The sequence below is a fragment of the Salvelinus alpinus genome, chromosome 10 (genome assembly GCF_045679555.1).
Source record: "Salvelinus alpinus chromosome 10, SLU_Salpinus.1, whole genome shotgun sequence".
In the NCBI taxonomy this organism is placed as follows: domain Eukaryota; kingdom Metazoa; phylum Chordata; class Actinopteri; order Salmoniformes; family Salmonidae; genus Salvelinus; species Salvelinus alpinus.
In genome coordinates this window covers 34648467-34665243 of record NC_092095.1, presented here as the reverse complement: position 1 = coordinate 34665243, position 16777 = coordinate 34648467, and the positions used below count along the sequence as shown (strand labels likewise).

Genomic DNA, 16777 nt, shown 5'->3' with positions numbered 1-16777 from the left:
CTCCTTCCTTTGCCCGGTCTCCCTACGGCTCTACAAACTGCGGAGGCTCTGTTCACCCATGTATTCCGGCACTACGGGGTGCCTGAGGATATAGTTTCTGATCGGGGTCCCCAATTTACGTCTAGAGTCTGGAGGGCGTTTATGGAACGCCTGGGGATCTCGGTCAGCCTTACCTCAGGTTTCCACCCCGAGAGCAACGGGCAGGTGGAAAGAGTAAACCAGGATGTGGGTAGGTTTCTGAGGTCCTATTGCCAGGACCGGCCGGGGGAGTGGGCATCTTACATCCCCTGGGCCGAGATGGCCCAAAACTCCCTCCGCCACTCCTCTACCAACCTATCACCTTTTCAGTATGTGCTAGGTTACCAGCCGGTCCTGGCACCATGGCATCAGAGCCAGATTGAGGCTCCTGCGGTGGATGAATGGTTTCGGCACTCAGAGGAGACTTGGAACGCTGCCCACGTACGGCTACAACGTGCCATCAGGAGACAAAAGGCGAGTGCCGACCGCCACCGCAGTGAGGCCCCGGTGTATGCACCGGGGGATCGGGTCTGGCTCTCGACCCGAAACCTACCCCTTCACCTGCCCTGCCGGAAACTGGGTCCGCGGTTTGTGGGGCCATTTAAAGTCCTGAGGAGATTGAACGAGGTTTGTTATAGGTTACAACTCCCCCCTGATTACCGTATTAACCCCTCGTTCCATGTGTCTCTCCTCAGGCCGGTGGTGGCTGGTCCGCTCCAGCAGTCTGAGGTGCGGGAGGTTCCTCCACCCCCTCTTGACATCGAGGGGGTCCCGGCGTATAGCGTAAGAGCCATCATGGATTCTAGGCGTCAGGCGAGGGGCCTTCAGTACCTCGTGGAGTGGGAGGGGTACGGTCCGGAGGAGAGATGCTGGGTACCGGTGGAGGACATTCTAGATCCGTCTATGTTACAAGAGTTTCACCGTCTCCACCCGGATCGCCCTGCACCTCGCCCTCCGGGTCGTCCTCGAGGCCGGTGTCGTCGAGCTGCTGGAGCCGCGCGTCAAGGGGGGGGTACTGTCACGACTTCCGCCGAAGTCGGCCCTTCTCCTTGTTCGGGTGGTGTTCGGCGGTCGACGTCACCGGCTTTCTAGTCACCACCGATCCATTTTTCTGTTTCGTTTTGTTTTGTCTGTATTATACACACCTGGTTTCAATTCCCCTATTATGTTCCCTATTTAACCCTCTGGCTTTCATTTCTGTTTTGTCCGTGATTGTTTGTTACGTTAGTGGTTGTTGTTTTTCTTATATGTTTTGTAATTATTCCCTTTGTGGAATTTTGCTGAGATTTTTTGAGTAAACGTTTTGTGTTTCGCTCAACACTGGTGTCCTGCATTTGACTCTGCTACTTCGCCGCACACAACCCTGACAGTGGCTCCAAACACCAAATCGATCACTTGCAAATAATAGGCATTCCCAGCAGTACAGTTAGCAGTGCTTCTCGGAGCCTGTGAGCCATTGACAGCGCTCGTAGTTGAAACTTTGAAAGTGGCGAGCGAACGAACCCCTTTCCCGCCTGTGACAGGCTTTGTGGCGTCGGGCGACCTCTCCTTACAATGTCTAACTTTTCTTGAAAAGTTCGTCTTGAGAATGGCGTTATAATTATATCCTCGACCAAATCGATATCTTCTCCTCCTTCCGCCATTGTGGGTTGAAAAAACAGCTTAGCAGTACGCGAATTAATTTGTTTATCAAATTCAGTTTCCTAGATCTGCATAGACCTGCCCATAGGACCTTTCTCTCAATATTGGTAATCCAATCAAAAGACGTGCACGCACTACGCCTGCTAGCTGGCTCCTGTGTAACACTGGAGCCAGCCAGCAGGCGTACAATAGCCAACTCTAAAGCTGATTGGTTGACACTAAATTTTCATTTCCATTCACTATAAGCTACAAGCGCCCGCACTGTTGATTCTGAAGGCCTGAGGGCAGATTTTAGAACCCTGGCAACACATGATGGCTGAATATGATTGGATAAAAGATCTAACATAAAGACCAGCCCTCCAAATCTCAACCTGGGGCTGGAAGCAGTGCAACCAAGAGGAAAGCTATGAAATGAAGAGTATAACTCTTACTCTGGGGAATAATTTAATACATATTTGTGGGAAAATATATTTAAAAAAAAATTATATTCTGATGATGTTTAGGCCAGCAGAGAAGGCCTTGCAGGCCCTGACGGCCCACCACTGCGTAAATTGGACCATTTTCCTGTCCTGTTAAGCATTCAACATTTAACGAGTACTTTTGGGTGTCAGGGAAAATGTATGGCGCAAAAAAGTACATTATTTTCTTTAGGAATGAAGAAAAGTAAAAGTTGTCAAAAATAGAAGTCGTAAAGTACAGATACACCCCAAAACAACTTAAGTAGTACTTTAAAGTATTTTTTACTTAAGTACTTTACACCACTGCTCACACAGCAGGATGGACCAACAGCCTTCAAAGGAAACCACGAAGGACTCTGCTGGAGGGAAGGGAAACACAGAACTCATCGGGGGAAGGATAAGAGACTGACCGAAAGGGGCAGCACAGCACGGTCACCAGGGCTGTCTCTCTTGTGTTGCTACTTAGGTATTAATGATGAATTATACTTGTAGTGTACAATTCCCCAATGTCACAACAGTAACTACTAAGTCAGACATTTGAGGTGAACAGAAAATTGGAAAACAAGATTTAAACAACATTCTTTATTTCAAATGTAATCAAAATGACAGTAGTTACAGAAATGACAGACAGCTAGGGTACTGTGTGATTTTTGAGTCTCTCGTTGTCATGTCCTACAGAGTTTTGCAATGAGATCGGAAACAAAACATAGGGTCACAGCTTAGAAGAAATGTGAATCTTCCTCCGTCCTCCATTTTGAGTTCAGGCAATCACCGTGGAACAAGACTGGTACCTGTATGAGCTACATTGTTTGTTTTAAGTCATTCGTCTGTAGAAAAAGCAACAGCACTCTGCAGTATTTTAATCTCAACAACAGCACAACTGGTGCGTTTAGACAGGCAGCCCAATTCTTCTATTTTTTTCACTAATTAGTCTTTTGACAACGATCTGATGTGAAAAGATCTGATGTGATTGGTCAAAAGACCAATTAGTGGGGAAAAGATCAGAATTGATCTGCCTGTCTAAACGCAGCAAATGTTCCTTTTCTTATTCTAAAAAAGCTAAAGTTAAGAGAATGTTGGTTGAAAGCCATCAGGCCATTCAGTGATTACTGGAGTAGGCTTTCTTATCCCAAACAACTAGTTTGAAAATGTTGCAATCACTGTCTAACGCAGACTGAACACTTAGGCCTACTGAATGCCCCACACTTCATCCTCCAAGTTTGTTTACAAAACTCAAACCCCTCTATCAGCTCCATCCTCAGTCCACTTCGACTGCGTCCCAAATGGCAACCTATTTCCTTTATAGTACACTGCCTTTCACTAGAGCCTTATGGGCCCTGGTCCAAAGTAGTGCACTAAATAGGGAATAGAATGCCATTTGGGACACAGATTTGAGTGGTTATAAAAACATTTGCCGTTTTAGGTGGCAGCAGAACATGCAGATGTCCCAGAGAGCTCAAACAACACAGCATTTCTCCACAAGGGAAGACTGAGCCAATCTCAAAGCAGTGCTTGCGTCCCAAATGGCACCCTATTCCCTGTATAGTGCACTTTGTAGGGAATAGTGTAGCATTTGGGACTACAGCATTTGGCTGTAGCCATGGAAAAGCTATGAGGGTAGTCACGTGTCCCCCCCCCCCCCCCCCCCCATCGACTCTTTAACACTGTTTTGGAAAATAATCGTAATGTTCAGTAGATGGTTGCTGTGCTCAGTAACTCCACCTCTGTAGATGGACTTGTTATGAATAGGGTTGTGTTGAGCTCTTGAGCAGCTGATGAATCATTCATCCTATACGAGCATGTGCGCGCGTGTGTGTGTGTGTACGTTGCAGGCGTCTGTGTGAGTGTGTGCCTATGTCTCTGCGTGTGTTTTGAGTTGAATGTAGGCCTGTGGCGGTGTCCTCAAAGTGGTGAGTGCAATATGAAAATAGTGGATTGATTCAACGTTAAGGGGCGAGATAGATTTGGACTTGGTGGGGAATGAAGTGAGAGATTGTGAACATGGGACACAGAGTAGAAGAGGTCTCCATGGTGGAGAACATCGTAGTATGCTGACAAAATAAACATTGGGATGGGTCTTTGGTCTCAGTGCAATGGGGGATTAATTCATCATCAATGATGTAACCCTAAATCATTCCCAATCATTATCACTAAACTTTTGAAAAAAAAAAAATGCATAATGAAGTTTGATGAATGTTATATTGCACATTTGAGATATATATTTTTTGTATAATCTATTTATTTGTAATTCTAAATAGTACAGTGTGTGTGTACTATTGTAGCCCAAGGCATATTTCCCAGCTCAATCTACAATTGATGGTGAAATACATTTCATTGTATTTGTTCGGTCAGTCTTGGTACAGTATACAAATCATAAGTATGAAGAAACAAAAATCATAATTTTGTTTGATTTGATCAATGTATGAAAGCCTTGTCCGTTATATCGATCAGCAACAGCAGTTATGCAATGATTAATACATTAATTCACATTTGGAAAGAAAAAAATGAAAAAAATTGAGATGAAAAGGCCACTCAAAAACAAAAACAAAATAGTAATCTAATATATCATATGTATGCTTTTTCATTAATAGCCCGGATCTGCAAATGTTTTGAGAGTCAATCTACGAAGGTGTAGACCCATGTATATACATTGCTATGCTAGGGTTAAATGACATGTACCGGTACTAGTCATCCATTTATATTGACTTGGCACAGTAAGGAGTTAGAGTCAAAATTACATTTTTGGAGATCTCTAACATTACGTTCGTTTAACCTTTCGGCAGATATCTCACTCCATATAACACGAATCCTCCAGTCCTGTACAATTTAGATTCTTCTTCAGGTCGAAACAGCAGCAGGTCAAACTGCTATTGAAAACCACACTGCATACCACAATTCAAAACCCAGGCAAACTCAAGCCAGGTATGTTTTTTAATGTATCGCCAACACGTCTCATAACATCTTGTTAATGTACCTCAGGTCAACCAATCAGCATCAATTACACAGAACCGGCTCCAACTGACCCACCTTCAAGCAGGTGGATATCTAAGCACACAAACACTCACTCACTCACTCACTCACATATAGACCATGCACACACACAACCACACACACTCACAAGCGCCTGTCTTGCAATTTTGCATTAGTACCACAAGTCAAATGAACTAAAGATATATGTGCATGGAAAAACTTTTGTGCAAAAAATGTTTGAGCAGACTCCAGTCAAGGAAATAATGGCACGGCAGTACTGAAATCCCTGTAAAGACAAACAAAACAACAACAACATATGTTAATAAGGGAGCTATCAAACCAATGAGGAGAGAAGAGTGTGCCCGTCACCCCATCGTGGAAAACAGAGTTTTTCTCAGTAAGCAAAAACGACACAATCTTTGACCAAAAAAAAGAAAATAAGAAGAGATGACAGAGCTGAGCAAAAACGACAGAGCTGAACATTTCCAGACTTGCAGACTGCTACTCCCGGGTGGGATGAGTGGCAGTAGCAAGAGCATATCACACTATTGAACCACACTATGGGGTAAAAGCTATGGCAAAGAAGCCTTATTATGGTAGTGGGAAACAAGACAAAACCCCCACACTGATTAGGAATAAGAAAACCCAAGTAAAAAAAGCAACAGAAAACAAAATACGAAAAAAGTACATTAGCAAAATCCCAAAAGGATGTAAAGTCTATATAACCTCACCAACGTTTAAAGTCGAGATCTCTGTTCACATACTCAGTATTGTTTCTGAAAAATATATTGTATAATTCCACCTACTCCCCCAATGCATCACACACCAGCACAGTGTAGTGCAGTTACTCTGTACAACCCACTCAATAGCCTCGTTTACACCTTGTGCTAACATGTGAGTTTCGTGATCTGATCAATATGATCCAATCACTATCTGATCAAGGTTTTTTCGCCTCTACACATAGTATTAAAATGTGTCTCTTATCCGTCCACTGTACCCGCATTGTGACCAGATGAGCTCATGCCTCCTTGTATGCAAATTATTTGACAGATATATTTTAAAATAATATGGATTTATTTGTTTTAAGACAGTTACTGATGCCCTAAGTCAATTTTGATACCTGTCAATGATTTTAAAGGTCGGTATTATGATGATTTAAATGGTTTGACCATCCAGATCTGTTTACACTTAATTGATATCCAGATGCAATGCGTGCCTGACTACCTCCGGAGGTGGTCAGGAAGATCTGATCACAATCAGATCACAATGTGTCTTAATCATCTACACCTGTCTTAAAATGTTTGCACAATCAAAATGTGGACAAGATCAGGACAAAGAACACATGTTAGCACCAGGTATAAACGGGGCTACTTTCCCTCTGTCCCCAACAAGTCAGTCAGTCAGTCACTTCAACCAGCATGAGTGTGAGACTTTGAGGACTTGGACGAAGAGCTGACTTGAGATCAGTTTTCAAGGTTTTCCTACAGCACAGTCCCTCTGGCAGTGACCCTCCCTTAGCTCTCAGATCAGCTCTCTGTTGGACAAGCCAGGGTTGAAGGTGGTAGTCCACCATGGTAGTCCACCAAACACAAGGCCCACTCTTCGACAACCAGCAAGAGTGTGGGGTTTCAAATTAACACCTCCACAATTTTCTAATTTAAGTTTACAATCTTGACAGTGAGTGTTTTAATCAACAAAACAAGAGACCAGCGTCAATCAGTCGCCATGGGTACGGCAGATTCGGAAGGCGTGTTTCTGGGGCAATACTGGTGTGTCAGTCCCTGTGGAGCGGGCGCAAGGGGGGCAATACGGGAAGGGGGAGAGCGGCACGGCGGGGGGTGTTTGTGTGTGTGTGTGTGGGGGGGGGGATGCCCTTTAGCACTGCTCAGACTCGATGAAGCCCTCTTTCTCCTGGCCCACGGGCTCCACCTCCGCATAGGCCGGGTGACCGGACCCTCGGCGGAACTTCATGGCCGGCCACCTGCTGGGACGTCTCTGGAGAAGGGGAAAGGGGTCACAGGTTAAGCCGGGTGTACAGTACACGATTTTATCCCCAATTACATGTTTTGAGATCGGAGACAAAATCCCCATGTTGTTGTCTACTTCGGTGCGTGCAGCTGTCACCGACGCTTGTTTAATGTGAGCGGGTCAGAGACAGAATCTGAGGCTACCGATCATGTCTTTTAGCTGTCCCAGATATTTTCCAACATGTTTGATTTTATCGGCACGAAATCTGCGAAGCTCTTGTAGTGTGAGATGTGCAACAACAAGTTTTGAAAACAATGATCAGCAATAGCCAATGAGAGCTCGCCAGAGAAGAAGCCAGTGAGATGATGACATTGTTTCGCATCACCCAGAATGTGTAGACTCTCGAGCAGGAGCGATGACTACCAGTATGCATTTGTACTTGCCTTTAACCAAAGCCAAATTGTCAAATCGTTACAGCTCCTGAAGTTCACAATTAATGTTATTCAATTCAAAATGTTGGCTAGAAATGTCAACTCTGTATGGCAAGCGTGAATGTCTGACTGAAAACTTATGAGGCTGCTTTGAGCCACAGCTTGTTCTAGCCTCATTAACAATCTTATCACGTCATGTGGTGGTACGGAGAATCCTCACGACCAAGTGAAGAATCTTGTAGTGTGTGACACCCCACCAGATCGTTTAGTGTGCGCACCACTACGTTGGCAAGACAAAGAACTACACGAAAGACATCCGTTTAATGTGAGAGGCTCAGCGATGTAAGGATTTTGAAAGTCGTGTAGTGTACACCCGGCATTAGAGGACCTTAGAGGACCGTATATAAACATGTTAGAAGTCATGAGGGTCATTGAGGTCTCAGACTAGGATCAAAGACCAAAGGTTAGCAATGCCACTGACCTGTGCTCAGGGTTAGGCCACTGTGCTACATCCTGTGTCAGCTGAGCTGTCAGTAGCTAGCTTGCCCTTCTCATTTTAATTATGATAGATCGTGTTAGTAATAAGCAAAGTACATTGTATCACAGACAGCGAGAAATAATATCTGAGGTATCTTAGGCATGTGTGATTGAAGCCGATGTTTTGTATGAGATTAATTGAAACTCGCCGTTTAATATATACCATGTACTAAACCACTCGGTGAGTGATGAGAGCTCCGCGAGAGAAGCATTTGAATTCTCTCAGGGAAATTGTTCCTTGTCGAGGGATTGGCTCATTGTGCGATATTGACCTTGAAGATTATGCGTTTGTCATTTATTTTCTCTAGATGTTTAAACATCAATCAGTCTCATTACATTTTCCAAACCGTACAAATGAAACCGAAACCATTTCCTTGTCGACGCATTCGTAGGTATTTATCAACAAAGAACCAAGCCTGCGCACTGTGAAAGCAATCATGCATTTTTATGAGTTGGAGATACGGATAAAGTGTAAAGCTATAAAGTGTGCTGTCCTTTTCAATGTGTTTTTGGCGGGGCTGCATCCCAAATGGCAAATGGCACACTATTCTCCATAAAGTGCACTATTTTTGAAAAGAGCCCTATGTACCTTGGTCAAATGTAGTGCAATACGGGCGTCTGGTTATAGCCTGACCTGGGAATTAAGTATCTGCTGGGGTAGATTAGGAAAGCACACATCATATTCAAACCTGACAGGCAGAGCGAGAGAGAGAGAGAGAGACTCTACCCTCAGGCTAGCATGCGTCTCGGGCCTGCTGTTCTGAAGTACTTCAGGTCACATAACTGACCAACACCCCTAAAGGGTGTTTTGGTTTAGTACATGGTATATATTAAACGGCGAGTTTCAATTAATCTCATACAAAACATCGGCTTCAATCACACATGCCTAAGATACCTCAGATATTATTTCTCGCTGTCTGTGATACAATGTACTTTGCTTATTACTAACACGATCTATCATAATTAAAATGAGAAGGGCAAGCTAGCTACTGACAGCTCAGCTGACACAGGATGTAGCACAGTGGCCTAACCCTGAGCACAGGTCAGTGGCATTGCTAACCTTTGGTCTTTGATCCTAGTCTGAGACCTCAATGACCCTCATGACTTCTAACATGTTTATATACGGTCCTCTAAGGTCCTCTAATGCCGGGTGTACACTACACGACTTTCAAAATCCTTACATCACTGAGCCTCTCACACTGAACGGTCCAGACCAGACCAAATGGACTTCTAAATCTAGTGGATACTTTGGACTTTTGAGAAGTCAAAGCAATACCTGTCTTTGTACATGAACTTGTTATTCTTTGGGGAGAGTGGATGGAGAGTCACTCTTCTTTCATATGTTTTATGCTTTATGGACACACAGATGAGAAGCCGTGGGAGATAGGTGAAGAGGAGATATAGTGAGAAGGGTGCTCCCTTCACAGGGATTGAACCCCGGGTCTCCTGCAGGGAATCGCAAATGTGCATAGAGCTGCTAGTAGCCTCTCATAGAGTAGTGATAGTGTTAAGACTCACCTCGATGAAGAATAGGCTTGCGGCCGAGGTGGGGTGATGGTAGATGTAGACGGTGACCAGGACTGTGGCAGCCATGATGAGCATGACCATGAGGATGCCCAGGATCAGTCCAGTGTGCAGGGGGTGTGTGCCCTTCCGCTCTGCAGAACTCTCCTTTGGCCTCGCTGGAGAAACACAGCCAAAACACCCTTTAGAATCTCTCTCTTGAACACACAGACCCAAACACACAGACACAGCCACGCGCGCACAATTGGCACAATCCGTCTACCAGGTGCTTAGAGATTGAACACACACTTTCACTGCATTTTTCCTATTCAACAGTAGGGGACACTCATCATTCATGGATGCTGCTGGTCTCTGTTTCTCCAGTTCTTGTCACTGTAGGGCCTCGCTCTTCATAAACAGGCCTGACGCTTGTGATTAAAAGTTCATTTGAACAAATGTTATGATGCTGAAATTATTATTGTATACTGTAAATGCCTTGTTCAGAATTTACAGCCTAATCATAACAACTCTGGTAACAATTCTCCAACCATTCACGGAAGATTCCGGATCTAGCTCACCCTTCAGCAGCAGATACGGTGTATATGTGTGTGTGTGTGTGTGTGTGTGTGCGTGCGTGTGTATTGAAGGAGGAGATTAGCATCATTGTGGCTTAGCCTGTTTAGCTGTTCATGAGCACCGTGCTTTAGCAGAGGCATGAGATATAAAATCTACGTTTATTGGTTGTGTACACAGATTTAGAGTTGTTATAGCAGGTGCGGCGAAAGGTGTAGATAATCTCAAACCAAGGTTAGCACATGGTGTTATTGGATGGGAGAAAATGGATGGAGATATTGAGGGTTATCAGACACTCTTCAGTAATGACAGTCCAGTTTGATAAGGTGGGTGTGTGGAGAGGAGACTCCATAATGATTGACTGTCCTACGGAGAGCCATAAATGAATGTTAATGTGTCATCTTCAAGTCTGTGGGACGAGACAGAGTCAAACCTGTCCAAACTGGCTGCCAGTTCTGAATCACTAACTGACACCTTCAACATTGTTATTAACATAACAATGTTGTGATTATTTTCTTAAAGGTGCAATATGCAGAAATCGCACCGCCATTTCCTCTTCCCTAAAATTCTAAAGGTTCGCCTAATTTCAGTTTATGTGACAAAACCATCAATGTATAGCGTAGAGAATCATTGTACCATCTAACCCGCTGTGAAATGTATTTTCAATAAGCAAAAGTATTGTATTTTCATCTGTTTGAAGCTGGTGTACAAAACCGAAAGTTAAAGATGCAAAAATGAAACTTAAGAACAGAAGGCATAGAAATAGCGCACATAGAATAGATCTACCGCTTCTTAGACTTGCTTTCAATGAGAATGACAGCTCTATAACTGAATTTGGACGGGTCGCCTAAAAAGTTTCATATTGCATCTTTTATATTGCATACTACTTCTACTACTACTAGTCAATTGAAACCTGCCCTCTAACAATCAAAGCTGAAAGCCTGATAATAAGATAACATTGGAACACCCTGTTCTATATTCTCATCATGTTTGATTCCCACTGATGTGTGTGTGTGTGTGTGCGTGTGCGTGTGTATGTGCACGCGTGCACGTGTGATTGTGTGTGAGCCCCAGTGGAGGCAGGCCCATCGATCATAGCAGGATTGAGCTAATGAAGTGATGACCGTCACAGCTTTTTTCTCTCAGCTCTTACAGATTTATGGCAGCATTCCTTTCTGGATCTATTTATTTATTGTGCTTGTTTATTTATTTGTTTACTTTTCTATTCTCTTTCTTGGTTTAATTAGTGACCAGCCACCCACCAGTGCCCCAGGCAGCTCCCTCCTCTCCTGGCTCTCTGCCTTATTGATCTCCAACATCACACAGGAAAACAAGGAGGTCCAGAGTGCTAATCAAACCTGTTTGCTAAAACATGGCCCGTTATTGTGGATTTACATACAGGTAACTGCCAAAATAATGGAAACAAGTGAGTCAATGAGGGATACAAAGTACATTGAACACAGTTGTGGTTCCTGAGTTAATTAAGCAATTAACATCCCATCATGCTTAGGGTCAGAGATGGGCAGTTATTTCTGTTAAATGTATTTGAAATATGTATTTTGTCATCTGTATTACACTGGGCTGAACTAAACTCCAATATATTATGTAACAACATACTTTTCAGAGCTTTAATTTGTATTTTCAAAATACTTTTATATTTAAAAAAGAATTATAGCGGTTCCCGATTTTGTGGCCCCATTTTACCCTGCATTGGTATCAGAAGTCTGATGGCACTATAGTGTGATAAGACCATCTGCTAAATTAACTAACTATAAATGTATACATTGCATTCGGGAAAGTATTTAGACCCCTTCCCTTTTTTCACATTTTGTTACGTTATTGCCTTATTCTAAAATGGATTAAAGAAAAAAAAATCCTCATCAATCTACACACAATACCCCCTAATGAAAACAGAAATACCTTATTTACAAAAGTATTCAGACCCTTTGCTATGAGACTCAAAAAAATTGAGCTCAGGGACATCCTGTTTCCATTGATCATCCTTGAGATGTTTCTACAACTTGATTGGAGTCCACCTGTGGTAAATTCAATTGATTGGACATGATTCGGAAAGACACACATCTGTCTATATAAGGTCCCACAGTTGACAGTGCATGTCAGAGCAAAAACCAAGCCATGAGGTTGAATGACTTTTCAGTAGAACTCCGAGTCAGGATTTTGTGGGTACCAAAAAATGTCTGCAGCATTAAAGGTCCCCAAGAACACAGTGGCCTCTATCATTCTTAAATGGAAGAAGTTTGGAACCACCAAGACTCTTCCTAGAGCTGGCCGCCCGGCCAAACTGAGCAATCAGGGGAGAAGGGCCTTGGTCAATGAGGTGACCAAGAACTCGATGGTCACTCTGACAGAGCTCCAGAGTTCCTCTGTGGAGATGGGAGAACCTTCCAGAAGGACAACCATCTCTGCAGCACTCCACCAATCAGGCCTTTATGGTAGAGAGGCCAGACAGAAGCCACTCCTCAGTAAAAGGCACATGACAGCCGCTTGGATTTTGCCAAAAGACACCTAAAGGACTCTCAGACCAGGAGAAACAAGATTCTCTGGTCTGATGAAACCAAGATTGAACTCTTTGGCCTGAATGCCAAGCGTCACATCTGGAGGATATCAGGCACCGCTCACTCCATCTCCAAGAAATACTGGTGGCCCACCATGGCGCAGGATGTGACTCACTATGTCAACTCATGTTCAGTATGTGCCCAAATTAAATCCATCTGGCACACTCCAACAGGGAGACTCATTCCCCTTCCTGTGCCCCATTGATTTTGTCACCGATCTCCTCCTTTTGACGGTTTCACCACCATTCTGGTGATTGTGGACAGATTCTCAAAATCATGTCGGTTTATTTCTCTCTCTCTGGTCTCCCTACCGCTCTCCAGGTCGCTGAGGCACTGTTTCAGCAGGTCTCCCGGCACTATGGCCTTCCGGAGGACATCGTTTCCGACCGTGGCCCCCAATTCACGTCATGAGTATGGAGGGCTTTCATGGAGAAACTGGGGGTCACGGTCAGCCTCACTTCCGGGGACCGGCCTCAGTCCAACAGGCAGGTGGAGAGGATGAACCAGGAGCTGGGGAGGTTCCTGAGGACTCACTGCCAAGACAGGCAGGGGGAGTGGGCCCGATTATTTCCCTGGGTGGAATATGCCCAGAATTCATCACGTCACTCCCCCACTGTGCTTACTCCCTTCCAGTGTGTCCTGGGTTATCAGCCAGCCTTGACTACGGGCCAGACCGAAGCCCTTATGGTGAAGGAACGGTTCAGGGGCGCAGAGGAGGTTTGGTTTGATGCTCACTTGAGACTCCAGCGCGCTGTCCGTCGCCAGAAGGAGCAGGCGGCTCGCCACCGCAGTGAGGCTTCCATGTTTCATCCTGGTGATCGCGTCTGGCTCTCCACCAGGAACCTCCCACTCCGCCTGCCCTGCAAGAAGCTGAGCCCACAGTTTGTGGGGCCATTTAAGGTCCTCCGGAGGGTCAACGAGGTGACTTATAGGTTACAGCTTCCCACAAACTACCGGATCTCACCTTTTCATGTTTCTCTCCTCAGGCCGGTGGTTCCTGGTCCCCTGGATGAGGGGAAAATTCACAAATTCTACAGCACAATGGCAGAGTCATGTTTTAAGTGTAAAACTAATAGAAAGTTGGCTTTCAGAAGTATTACAATGTAAACATACTTTTAATCCATCTGTCTGCATATTTCAAGACATGGCATATGGGGATGTAATGAGATCGCGGATGGGTTTGACGATTCTCTTCTCATCACTCATCTTGAAAAAAACATATACTAAAAACTTGGAAATCAATCAATCCCCAATAATTAACACAATGGTAAAATTGAATGATTTATTATTCAAATATTGAAAGTGCTTGGTCTACGGAAAACAAGATGGAGCAGTTTCAGGCGGAAAGTGATGCGGGTGTATGGGAGATGGGGGGGATGTGCTAGTGGGTCTGGCCACTAGGCTCCCGGGTGGCGCAGTGGTCTAGGGCACTGCATCGCAGTGCTATCTGCGCCACCAGAGTCTCTGGGTTCGCGCCCAGGCTGGGCAGGGTTCGCGCCCAGGCTCTGTCGCAGCCGGCCGCAACCGGGAGATCCGTGGGGCGACGCACAATTGGCATAGCGTCGTCCGGGTTAGGGAGGGTTTGGCCGGTAGGGAGGTTTTGGCCGGTAGGGATATCCTTGTCTCAGTATGTAAAAATGTAATAAAATGTATGCACTCTACTGTAAGTCGCTCTGGATAAGAGCGTCTGCTCTTGGCCGGTAGGGATATCCTTGTCTCAGTATGTAAAAATGTAATAAAATGTATGCACTCTACTGTAAGTCGCTCTGGATAAGAGCGTCTGCTAAATGACTAAAATGTAAATGTAAAATGTAAATGTAGTTGATGTTGTTGTTTGTATCTGTATGTTTTGTTTTGTTTATAAAAGATAAAATAACATCTTAAAAAAAAGGTACATTGAAGCTGTTCTGGCTCGTGGTGGCCCAATGCGATATTATGACACTTTATGTTAGTGTTTCCTTTAATTTGGCAGTCACCTGTACATCTTATCTGAAGTATTTACCTCATTATGTGAAGCAAATGTCTGTGAAAAACAGACTATAACCCACTAAGCACAAAACGTTAATACAAAAAATGCAAATATGTAGTTTTGGTTGAAAAGAAGTTGAAAATATATATTTCAACCAATTTCACTGGGAAAGTATTTATAATCTAATATGAATCTGTAATCACCAGAGGGATGTACAACAAAGGAGAATCAATGAGTTAGCCAGCTAACTTGCCTAAATATTCTGAAATAATTATAATTATTTTTTGGCTTGAAATGTCGAATTGACTCAACAACCAAAAACACATACCTAAGTTGAGCTTTCTTAATCAATAGTTATTTCTGGTTGTTTATCAAAGTTAGCTGGCTAACTCATTGATCCTAATATACCCATCTGGGCTGAGAGTGAAAACAACACAAAGTACTACAGGTATCAAGATAACGTAGCTATGCTTGAAATTGGGACTTTTATTGTGTGTCGATGGATGTGTGTGTGTGTGCGTCTCTGTGTTTGTTTGAGCTCTTTGTCTCAGAGCATAAAGATTTGGACCCCACTATAACATGACCTCTCTGTACAAAATGTCTTAGCCACTGTGTTACAATGACTTGGGCAAATCCTTCATCAGTCCCTTATAGACTCCTCTCTCATTCATACCCTTCTCCTTAGCAGAGATGATCCATTTGGCTCCAAAAAAAATCGAATCCCCTCTCAACTACTTCATAAAACCAAAACTGGGGCCCCCCCAAAAAACACCACCACCAAAAGTGAAACTAGAGCTGGAATGCCCCTTTCTTTTCTCTTTTTCTTCCCTTTAAGGCAATTTGTCTGTGAGGAGAGCACAGAGTCAAACTGCCTATCCTTACACAGTTGGAGGCAGCTACTCCACAGTAGTGCCTAGGCTGTTAGTCTGAAGTGTTAGCAGGTTAGCAGGTCCGTTGTGCACCCAGCGCTCAGAGTGAGAGGGGAACTTGGTTTTGGAACAAATATCGCGTGAAATGTGAAAACAAAAATTGGTCGTTTATAACTTTCACACTGCTTTTTAACATACAATGCTCTCAGGATTTGAACTGGCATGGAGTGCATTAATCTCGCAGCAGTGCCACCAGGTACTGATTTGTTACCAAGAACATATATCCAAACACTCTCAAAAATAAGAGTATGGTTACAATACAACGTTGTTCCCTGATTTACAAAAATGTATAAAAGGTACACATAAGGCACCTTCAGAAGTACACATTGGAATTCACATTGTACTGGTCGATACCTTTTAGAGTACATGTGCGGATAATCTAGTATAGTGGTACGTTTCTACACAATATATTCAATATAAAGGTACAATCTTTACTGCGCTTTGAAATGTAGGTGGAGTTGATGTGCTGGCTTGGGCTCATTACCATTTTTGGTGTAAAATATGTTGTATCGAGGCAACCGTCAGTGGAAATGTTATGTTAATGTTGATTAAGGTTGAGCACCTGTTTTGACACGGTCAGTTCTGCAATCTTTGTATGAACTTGTGACAATGAAGACCTGCACTGATAAGATGTTACTGTGCATTTACCAGTGGCTTCATAGCAGCTGGTTCACAGAAAGTTAATGTTTCATTCTCTATAACTTACTGTCAACTGGCTGCAAGTCAGTTATTGTCAATTTCACAGTAATTTACTCTAGCTAATCTGTCACACTTCTTGGCCTGATGGCAGGCAGGGAAGTGAATATTACAATGACATTGTGAGTAGCTATAAAATAAATACGGTATGGCGCTTTAATATCGCATGCACTTATGTCAGCCTTTAGCAAGACTTGAGTACTGGCAGTGTAGAAACATATTGTTTATGAACAGAACACATTAACTGGGATAACATTCCCTCTCATGGGAGACCAAAAAAAGCTTGCTGAATGCCAAGCCTCCAATAAACTACCCGTGCAATATTCTGATAAACTGACGGTACTACAGTATGCTGCCAATCAGCAAGTAGTGTTGCAGGTTGTCTACAGCCGCCATCCACATAGCTGATGTTTTGACGTGTCGGAGGTGGAACTGCGTTAGAGCTGTTCAATTCACAAGGGCTCCCGGCGTTATACCTAAAGTGGACATTGTCATTGGCAGCACGGAG

General features: G+C 43.8%; 1 protein-coding gene across 1 annotated transcript in view; it reads right to left on the bottom strand.

Moving 5' to 3' along the window:
* Positions 1–2684: 2684 nt before the first annotated feature.
* LOC139531977 (plexin domain-containing protein 2-like) overlaps positions 2685–16777 on the bottom strand; it is a 176073-nt gene continuing 161980 nt past the window's right edge. The window contains exons 13-14 of the mRNA XM_071329044.1: positions 9542–9705; positions 2685–7082 (exon numbers count right to left, since the gene is read on the bottom strand). Of these exons, the coding sequence (XP_071185145.1) occupies positions 6963–7082; positions 9542–9705 (284 nt within the window). The 3' untranslated portion in view covers positions 2685–6962. The remainder of the gene's footprint in view (positions 7083–9541; positions 9706–16777) is intronic.